The 11,530-nt window shown below is 27.1% G+C and overlaps 1 protein-coding gene across 1 annotated transcript; it reads left to right on the top strand.

Annotated features, from left to right (window-relative positions):
- The first annotated feature begins 4,721 nt into the window (after positions 1-4,721).
- Positions 4,722-5,561, top strand: LOC8282445 (putative F-box protein At3g16210). Its single transcript, XM_015723349.1, has 2 exons — positions 4,722-5,267; positions 5,367-5,561. Exons 1-2 carry the CDS (start codon positions 4,722-4,724, stop codon positions 5,559-5,561), a joined length of 741 nt encoding a protein of 246 aa, XP_015578835.1.
- Positions 5,562-11,530: the final 5,969 nt, after the last annotated feature.

Below are 11,530 nucleotides of genomic sequence, written 5' to 3' on the forward strand. Positions count from 1 at the left end.
ACTAGTTACCATATGATATCCATTCCCTTTTTGGCCAATTGGATACTGAATGTAGTCAGGAACTAAATTGAATTGATGATCTTTGGTCAGACAGGGCACATTGCAAGTTAGGCATCAATAAACGCTCGGAGAAATTATATTTTCAAATAAAGTTAATCATTTTACTATAAAGTCAGTTTTTTATATTTTAATATTAAATAATTAATTATTTAAAAATAATAACATAAATTAATAATTTCTCTATTAATTTAATGTATACGTAAATTAGATAAGACCTTTCTGAAATTAAAAAACTTATTCATGTATATAAATATAAAATTATTAAATACCATCTTGGTTTTTGAGTTTCTTACTGCAACGCTATATTCTTATAGTACCCATCAATTTGGAAGTGTTGCTTCGATTTATACAATAGAAAAGGTAAACGAAATTATAAAATTTAGCAAAACTCTAAGTTATTAGGCATGATATTGAACTATTTAAAACCCATACTATATGTATATATATATATATGAACATAAAAAGTTAATGTACCTTCTTCATTTGGTCCCATCATCTTTTACCATAATATGTTATAGGTGCACAGTTGATTCTCATAATAAGTTTGGTATTTTTCTTATCAAAGAGAAGTTTGGGATAAGCATATATGGCATGGAAAAAGATGTATGATCATAAGGTGTGACATATAGATTAGATCACAGAAAGCAGATCTCTTATATGTGACCATACAAGCTTTTTGCCAATTCTCATTCAAACAAGTAACATCCATGGTCAAATTTCAAGCTTCAAGTTCTTCAAGATCTACTCCTTGAATATACTTGGTATTGGCAAGCTTATCAATTCCACTAGTCCACTCTTAACTGGTAGGGCTCAGGAACAAGGAAATGAGGTGTAAGCTTATCAGTGTTAGATAGCCCATCAGCTCTCAGCTGCTAATATTTTGTAATTTATTAAATAGATAAATTAACATCCAAAGACAAATAACTATTACTTAGCTCTCAAAAGCTAAATCAAACACTTCCATATTTTTAGTATTTCAAACACTTTTGAGGGAAAATAGATTTTCAATTTAAAATATAATTTCGATGTTTTATGTGTGATTTATTTCTAAATTATAAATAGATTAAAAAATTATATCGAAACAGAAATGGAGATTTCAAATCTCCGTCTAAGTTTCATGGAGCTCTCTTTTTAGACCAAAGACCTAATAATAACCACTTATACCAATTAGTTATTACGAATCTAATATATCTTTTACATTTTTAAACAAAAGTTGGTATGCTAAGGCCTTGATAATAAAATTTCAAAACTAATTAAATTCTATTTTAAGACAATAATGAACTTCTTTTCTTTTTCTTTTCCTTTTTGAGGAATGAATTCCATAGTACCTTTACTTTCTCTCGTTTTAGGTATAGTTGAGATGGTACCTTTGTATTAATTTAAAAATGAGATAATGTGTTAGCAATTTAATAGAATATCACATTGTGACCATTTAGCCTATGCTACGTCCAAGGGCAAGCTAAAATCATCTTTACCAATTGAGAAAACAGTGTCAATGTTTCAAATTCATAACTTCTTCAAATTCAATGTTCAAATTCCATAGTACCTTTATACTTCTTTCAATCATCATTGAATCATTGATAAATTGCCCTAACCAAATATTTGGGGATTGTAACAAATGGTTAAAATTAAGGTCAGCCGCAACCGCAACACAGGCGAGTATTTAAAACTTAGTATACTATAAGCATCCATTACATAGGTTTCCAAAACCCAATTCAGATCAAACATAAAATTTATCAAAAAAAAAATTCCTTAAAGAAATTGAAACTAAATATGTTTAATCATGTGCGGAGAGTTAAAGGGTTATGTTTTAAATTTACTTTCCCTTATGTGAAAACTAAACTAATGAATTTTTAATAATATATATGTATCTAAATTTAATTTAAAGTGTATCGAATATGATTTTTATAAAAGATAAAATATTCTTTTAAAAATTTTAACGAATTAAATTAATGAATTTAAAAATAAATCAATTCTTCATATATTTTGCAATCCTATGCTTTAGTTTTCATATTGGGTTTACGTGTAATGAAGGACTTAAATCAAGGAAAAACCCTTATTAATTTTAGTAGCATTTTGACTCTATAAGCAAATACTTTCATAAGATTTTTATTTGTCCTTTTATTTTCTTCTCAGTTTATTTATTAAGCCTTGGAAAATTAAAAAAAAAATATTTACTATTAGAAGAAAATCATAATAAACAAATAAATTAACCAAATTAAAGATCCTCTTTTAGTTGGAGAAAAGATTAATGAGAAGTGGCCACCAATTACAGAAGAGGTTTTAGTCAACTATTATTTAATCATTAACAGAGATTTACTTTTAAGGTTTTGCAGTGAATACTGACAAAGTGATTCTAACAACCCCATAATTTGTTTCATATCTATTGCCATATGCAGAAACTTTCCACCCATTTGATTGGACACTCAGCCTCAATTATTCATTCATGAAATTAATTGGCCACAGAGAGTAAGGAGAACTTTGACTATTCCTACTCTTTGTCCCTCATTTGCTTGTTGACCCTTCTTACTCCACTATCGGCAACATCACATTTAATTGCCAAGAAAAATTCCAAGAACATGAAGTGACTTTTTGGAAACAAAAACTAAAAACTATGGGGAAGTCTCAATATTCCATCCATTTGCTAATGGCATATTAGCAAAGAACCTTATTAATCCAAGAGTTATACTAACTGATACTAAGTTTATTTTGTAGGACGGATGTTGCAAGCTTCCCACTTGAAGCTCCGAGGCTCTCGTCATAGTTGGATAACCCAATAGCTCATGATTATAGCCTACTAAGTCGGTCATGAATTCCAATGATAGTTCATACGGATTTTAGAGGTGATTTCTACCGATTTTTCATGATGTAATACTTAGCTCCGTACAACACTTAGTTTCATATTCGGACTGACACGGATACCAGTTATAGAGATCGAGTCTGTATGAATCACTCATTCAACAACTAGAGACAGGGTTGACCCTGTCCACATGGTCCGAAAATTAACTCCTAAATATTAGTAGTATTTTATTTAAATTCTTATAAGCACATCAAAACTTATAATCAATTTTCAATAAGATATAAAATGTTACTATTATTATTATCATTTAATTGATAAATTATGAACTTTATTTGACCTTTCATTTAAATTAAAATAACAACATAATAATAATTTGTCATATACCAAAGTTGGTTGATGAGACTATTCATCAAGAGAATAAAAAGAAAATCTCATCATGATCATGTCCTTAAGTTTGGTAGCATGCATATATATTAAAGATTTGTAGGGTATAAACCACAATTCCACGTACTTATTATGGTAATTGAGTTCCAAATTAAGGATTTACCTAAAATTATTAATTTATTGACAAGAAATCACATCTTATACTCAATGTGGTAAGCTCTGGTATATATTAAATCTAAGGGGGTTTTGCCTTATCTTAACAATTCATGTCACCCTAACGCAAACTTGTCTCAAGAATATACACAATTTTTGGTAGTCTACCTAATACATTATCAAATTCTGTAATTATTTAATTGATGATGTCTGCAGTAGCTTCACGAACAATATAGGTAACATCTTCGAATAAGTATTTTATAATTTTATTGTGTTCTAACAAAAATACAATGACGTGTCTATTAAATTAAATTAAAATTTAAATATTAAATTGATTAAATAGTCAAAATTTAGAAAAATAAATATCCATTTAATCTTTTCTTTATATACTATAAATTATACAATTAGCTAGATAGTTCTCTTTATTACAACTGTACATATGCAATGCTAAATTTATATAGAAAGAAAGGAGAAGAATAATAATAATAATTTAGTGATGGTGTAGAAGGTATCAATCAAATATATAAAAACATGTATAATTGAATGTTTTCAACCCAATTGTTTTAATTTTCTAATTAATATATATTCCTTGCATGCATAGAAGAAAGGACACCTGGGATCAATTGAATCAGCTCTTTCAAGAACTTTCCAAAGTGATCATTGCTGTACATAATGAAGTAGTAATAATACATTGAATTATATATTTGTGCTTGCAGCTCCATGTGGAGACAATGCAGGATGGTTTAAGATCACATAAGATTTGTAATTTTTGTCTAATCTTGTTGCTAAGATTTAAATTTAGAAATACATAATTAACAACTGCTTTAGCCATAAATTAAAAAAGAAAAAGGAGATTTGGGGAAAAACAGTGGACCAAGAAGATGAAGAACTTTTAGAGGAAGACAAGATGGATTCCGTCTTTGAAACTCAACATCCCTTAATTTTGTTTGGTAACATTGTTAGATCAATAATGTGATAAATTAAATTTATCTAATTTTTTTTATTATTTTATTGAGTGAGTGCTCAATAAATACAATTAATTTATCAATGTCAACAATCTCATTGTAAAATTTTAAAAAAAAATTGCATACTATATAATTTGTCGTCCAATTATATATTTTCACCTTATTAACAGTTAATTAACAAAAGAATTCGACGTAATCGCATATCAGTAGTCTAATGGAATACTGAATCCTAAATTTAGCTAATCACATATTACTAGTCCTAATAAACCTTGGAATTTGAATTCCTTATGGACTCTGTAAATGAATACAACCTACAAATATAAAAATTTGTAGAGCAATTGAGTCTCAGATTTTTTAACATGTCAATTCCTGTAGAATTATTGTGGGAGATATTTGCAAAGTCACCTGTCAAGTCTTTGATGAGATTCAAGAGCATCTGCAGATTGTTCCATTCCATAATCAGTGACCCAGAATTTGTGAAAGTGTACTTTGGACCAAGTAGATTGTTGTTGGTTACATATAGTTATGAATTGGAATCTGTGACTATTGAAGCACTTTCGGGAAACAACAATATCAATCATATAACAGAGACTCTTGATGTTCCTTGGAACAAAAATTTGCCATATGATATTGGTTTCTTTTTGCATGGTTCATGCAACGGTTTGATATGTTTAAGTGTGGATGACTGGCTGATTTCAGACAAAATAAGGAGTCTGGATGATTTGTATAATTTAGAGGTTACATGCACTGCTGTTGCAAATCTTTATTTATGGAATCCAACAATAGGAGATTTTAAGGCATTGCCTACAATGTCAAGTGTTTCTAGTGATCATAGTATTGGTTTTGGTCATGATAAATCCACTAACGATTACAAGGTGGTGGCGATAGATGATGACAGATCAATGGCATCTGGTTGTCAAAAAAGAAAAATTATGATTTTCTCTCTTAAAACAAATTTTTGGAGAAGGAAATAGATTCAAGATTTTAAATATGGAGATATTCAGTCTGAAGAAGGATTCCTCTGCAACGATGCTCTTCATTGCATAACTCGTTCTAAAATTCATGAGAAGTTTGTTTTGGCCTTTAATTTGGCAAAGGAGGAAGTAGTAGAGTTGCCGCAACCAGATACTAATAATAAATTATATGATGCAACCACCATTGACGGAAATATTTATTTACGCTATAAGCTGCCTAATTGAATTCGAAGTCGGAACTACGAGATATGTGGACGATGAGAGATTACGGTATAAAAGCCTCTTATATCAAGTTGATGGTTGATAAGATGGAGTTTAGATAAGCTTGCTTTTTAACAAATGGTCGGGTGGCAGCTGTCTCTGATACATCAAACTTAATTAAGTATGATCCTCAGAAAGGGACGACGGTGCCTATTTCATATGATTCATGTTGTTGCACAGCTATTCCTTACAACGAGAGTTTTGTTTCATTGAACTGAGTCAAGTGACATGATGATTATATTATTTTCTTTTTCTTTTTCTTTATATGAGAATGTTTTAGTATTTCTATTTAGGTGTCTTTTTATTTCATTACGTCAATTTTTACACTAACGAAACACTCTCAGGCGATCTTAATTGGACAGGATTAGTAGAAAAGGAATAATATAATTAATCAACACTTCAACATTCTTCTTTCTTCAATGTTACCCATTAACAATTTTTTGGAACTTCTCTTTGGAATTGAACCCTTGTAAACTTTTTCTTTTTGAATGAGTTCGTAATTTAATTTCTTTCTTTTTCCCAATTTTAAACCAATAATTTAATTTTCTTATGATTTCTGATATTACAACAAATGTACATGTTAATGGTTTATTTTATTATAAAAATAACTATACTTTTCCCATAAATCTTTATTTGATACATATTAATATGCTTTTTTTTTTTTTTCCAATTATACTTCATGTCTTTTTCATTTTTACTGGTTTTGATATTTTTCCTTTCTTTTGTACCGTATTTGGCCTATATATTCCTTCCTACCTATATGGCAACGCAAAGAAGAAGAGAGATTTCTGATGAAAATAAAATAATAAAAGAAAAGTTATGCAGGCTGTGGAGAAATATGAGTTGGGTGATTTAGTGCGCTCGAAAAGTGAAAAGCTGGATGCGATAGGTATGAAAGGTTTATCTGTTGTTATGGGTAATGGAAAATGGAGAAAAATGGAGTGTGCGGCAGAGACAGACAGTTATTGTGTCTGGAAAGAGCCTTGCTAAAGAAAAGCAGCATACTGGTAATAGCTCAAAGATAGAACTTTTTCAACATTTGAATAAAAGCTGATACTGATCCATTTGGGTTTTTGCTCTTTGAATAGCCTCTAATTTACAGTATTCCAATTAAATATTGTTGGGTTCGATAGAGAGATTAATATCCAGCAGGAATAATTGATGTTTCCTGAATCTGAAAGTGCAGAGAAAGGAAGGATTTTAGACATAAAAGGCTCATCTTGAGAGAGGCCTAAAGTGATTACAAGAGCATGAATTTGCTTTAGCTTTAAGATAGACTTGCATTTGTCTAGGATGGTGATTAAATTGGAGTTACAGAATGGCATTTTCGACGCAGTAATGGTGCATTCAACATTTACAAGAAGAGTCAGGATAGTTAACTACTAATACACTTTCAAAAATGGAGGGAAACGACAAGGCTACCGTTACTGCTCAAGTGTGGGTTCCGTCTACTACTCAACAATGATAAGGAGGAGGAGGAGATGAAGCAGGAACCTGTCCTTCAAGGATTGCATATCTAATACTAATTTTCATGTTCACCATGTCATATATTCTGCTCAAAACTAATTGCATTTCAAAGTCTCACCTTTAACAGATCTTTTGCATATTATGTTGCCTGTTAGTAAATGTGCATTATTAAAAATTTGTAGCTCTAAATTCTAGTCATCTACAGAAGCTAGAGCTTTGCCAAATATGAAGGCATGTCTAAATTACCCTCTTCAGCACCATTGTTTCTAAGTATTAACTCTTCTTCTATTAATGGTTTCTTGTTTTTATTGCTTGGCCAACTTATTTTAGTTATCAAAGATATATTCATGTATATGGTAGGGGTAAATTGCCCAACTGGTACCAATCCTTTGGACCATATTTCAAATTAGTACCAATATTTTAATTTGAATATAATTGGTATTCAAACTACATGAATGTATATCAATTTAGGACAGTTCTTCAATTTCCGGTCAATTAATGCTGATTTGGCAATCTGAGGATGTATATTCCATTTGATTCTCCGCCTCAGCATGTGTCATGTCATAAAAGTCGGTCCAATCAGCCAGCGGGTCTCACTTTCTAACTTTCCCTAATGACATGGCACATGCTGAGTCGAATAACCAAATAAAATATACCTTCTTAAATTGCCAAATCAGGATCAATTGGCCGGAAATTGAAAAACTGCCCTAAAATGATATACTTTCATGTAGTTTAAATATCAATTAGATTCAGATTAAAATATTAGTATCAATTTAAAATATGGTCCATAGGATTAGTACTAGCTCGGCAATTTATCCAGCACAGTAGCAACAGCACCCGCCTAGAGTAATGAAGTAAATTTTCTAAGTAACAATTGTTTTAGTATATAATACAAAATCATGGAAACAGCTGCACAAAACCAGTTAAGATAGCAATTCCTAAAATTACAATAGGTGGAAGGATGACAAAAGCTCCTCAAGGTTGTACTATTGTATTTAGTCGACCATCTCAAGTTTACATTCTTTGACTTCTCAAAATTTGTTTCTTTTAATTTTCACTTCAATCCTTTTGATGATACAAAAGTTGTATGTGAATTATATATATATAAGTTATACAACAAGATAATAGAAAAGTTCAAACAATTTGCATTTTATATACAAATAAAAATAGTTGTAATATTAGTTGCATATTAAATATATACTAAATAGATATCAAAAATATAAAATAGATACTAAAGATAATTTAAATAATATTTATATGCGAATTATCCTAAATTAATATGATAAAAAAATTTCTAACTAATTATAAGTATATATATATAAAATATATAATAATATATACTAAATATATATTAAATAGACACTAAAAATATAAAATAGATATTAAAAGATACTTTTAGATATTAATTTCAAATACTATTTATATACCATATATATACTAAAATAATACAAAAATATGTAAAATTGATATCAAATATCCAAAATAGATACTAAGAGATATATTAAATATAAACAAAACATATACTAAAATATATGAAATGGATACCAAAAAATAGTTTTAGAAACTAGTTATGTATATATTCGGCTCTTCAATAGATTGACCTGCAATAAAATTAATATTACAGAATAGATACTAAACATATATCAAACATATATTAAAAAAATTAAATACCATAAAAATTATGAAACATATATCAAATTGCTAATATCATATACCATTTTGTTAAAAAAATATCTAATATATACTATCATATTTTTAAAATAATTTTTTAATTTACAGTATTTTTAAAAATAAAAAATTCTCAACAATAAAAATAATATTTTTATCGAGTTTTAAAATAAATCTGAAAGAATCTCGCAATGAAATTTAAATCCTTTAAAATTGTTTATAGCAATACATAACTTCAAAACCGAGCCTAAACAAGAAGCCTGTTGAAAGCACAAATGGCAAAAACTGCTTGATCTTGTTGTAAGAAAAACTTTTTTTTTATATATAACTTATGGAAATATATTTTTTTTTATAGATAACTTGTTAACATGGATTACTCCTAATTATAACTTAACTGGAGATCTAACTTAATTAGCACTAAATTATGTATTAAAATTATCCTATATTGAAATTAAGGGCATCACTTTCCACCTAATACCTTCCTTGTTTCATTATAAGTTTTCATTTTAAAATTGTTGCCATATCATGACCTAATCATTGCAAATAGAATGCCATTATTCAATTTCAGCTCGATAAAATTATATTAGAGGTTGAAATCAATTCGAGTTTAAAATATTTTTAACGATTTATATAATAAACTGAATTCAAATTAAATTTGAGTTATTTGAAATATTAAAGCTTTTAAACAATTTTATTTGTTTTTGTTATATAAATAAAAATAAATGAAAAGAATAGGTTTTATTAATATTGAACTAATTGTGAAAATCAGAAAGAATAATACATGTAAATTAAAAATTCCTCTAAAATAACTACAAAAATACCATCTCTAATTAAAATTTAAAAATCTTTTCATTAAAAATTTAAAAATTATTATCATAATATAAAAAGATCTATTTTGACTTTATTCAATAAAATTTATTTTGAAACATATGGATTCATTATAGATAATATATATTATTTATAATGAATCTAAAAGCTCATAAATATAGTGAGTTGAGCATTTATTATCTTAAGTTTAGTTTGAATTTTAACAAGCTTGAAAATGGGATTAAATTTATTTAAAAATTATAATAATTCAAACTGACGAGTTGAAAAATAAGTCAAATTAAAATTGAATTCAAACTGTTCATATTACTTTATACCCGCTAATTGCAAGTCTTTATAGGGTACAACTTTTTCCAGAAGTTTAAAGGTAAAATTACTGAAATTTCTTTAACTTTAGATTGAGTTTTACATCTCTATTATTTTAAATTTAAGTCAAATTACTTTTGGATTTTTTAACTTAATTATTTTAGTTGTTAAATATAAAATAATAATTTTTTTATATCGTATTTGGTTAAAATCTATAAAATTTATAGAACTTACTTGTAAATTTAAAATTTATATGCTTTGAATAAAATAAAAATTAATTTAAAAATTCTACATATTCAAAATTTTGTGATATTAGTTATAACTAAACTAATTTTTAACAAAATAAATTTAATTTTCAAATGATTTCTATGAGATCTAATTTTTTTTGACATGTGTACATTTATCATCACATATAATTTTTATTTGGACATGTGTACTTATTTTTGACACATTAGATTCAATAATTTTGTGATTTTTTATTAATTTATTGATTAATAAGTTATATTTCTTAATTAAATACTGACTCTAATTTTTAAAAAATAGCATATTAATAATAAAATAATTTTCTAATTAAATAATAATTATTCTAAAAAAATAGCATATTAATTATATTTCAACATTATATTAACTAATAAATTAATTCTCTAATTAGATAATGATTCTAATTATAAAAATTTATATTTTAAATATTATATTTACTAATAAAGTAATTGTTTAATTATATAATAATTTGTTAATTCAAAAAATAATTATATTAATTATATTGGTAGTTTTTAATTTATATAATTATATATTTAATTAATAAATATTTTTAAAATAATTTTGATATTAGTACATTAATAAAATCTTAAAATATTAAAAATTTAACAAAAAAATCTAAAAGTATCTAATTTACTGATATTTTTACAATATGATAAGTAAATATTAAATATTAAAATTTTATAATCATATAATAAAAACAGTCTAGTTCCATATTAATTTATTAATATATTTTATAATATTAAAATAATTTATTTAATTTTATTTTATATTTTTTATATGTTTCATTTAAATAAAATTAATTTATTTCAACCAAACTTAATAGTTTTTAATTCAATTAAAAAAGATATGAATCCATCCAAAAGATAGGACTCGTAAAATTTTATTTTTGTTATTGTGGGACCACATTGTGAAGTTGAAATTTACTTCATGAGTAAACAAATTACATAAGTGAACTAAAAACACGTGCCTAATCGGGGATGGATGGATGGATAAAAATGGAGTATTTTTAGTGGGTGGTTAGCTTGCATGACGTTCGCGCCAAAAATAACGAAGCTTCTTCCTTGACGATTTCTCAAGGCGGTTAGGATGGGTCACGTTCCCTCCCAATTTTGTAAAGTTTTTCTATTTCATGTGCTCACACGTAAGCAAATTGGAAGCTTCCACGTCATTTCCAATGTCAATTCATTTTCGGTGGAAGACCCAAATCCGATGCGAAGCCGCCTATTTACATTCAACAAATTTATCCAATCATCCACTGACTTATCATTTATTACCAAAAAAAAGAAAGAAAAGAAAACACCTTTACGTCAGTTAATCTGAAAATCGCTGGACTTAAAAGATTCTATCTTTAAGCTCGTTTCCGTCCAATCCAATAAAGACTTATTTTAATCAAAATTATTATACCT

The sequence above is a fragment of the Ricinus communis genome, chromosome 9, assembly GCF_019578655.1.
Source record: "Ricinus communis isolate WT05 ecotype wild-type chromosome 9, ASM1957865v1, whole genome shotgun sequence".
Classification (NCBI taxonomy): Eukaryota; Viridiplantae; Streptophyta; class Magnoliopsida; order Malpighiales; family Euphorbiaceae; genus Ricinus; species Ricinus communis.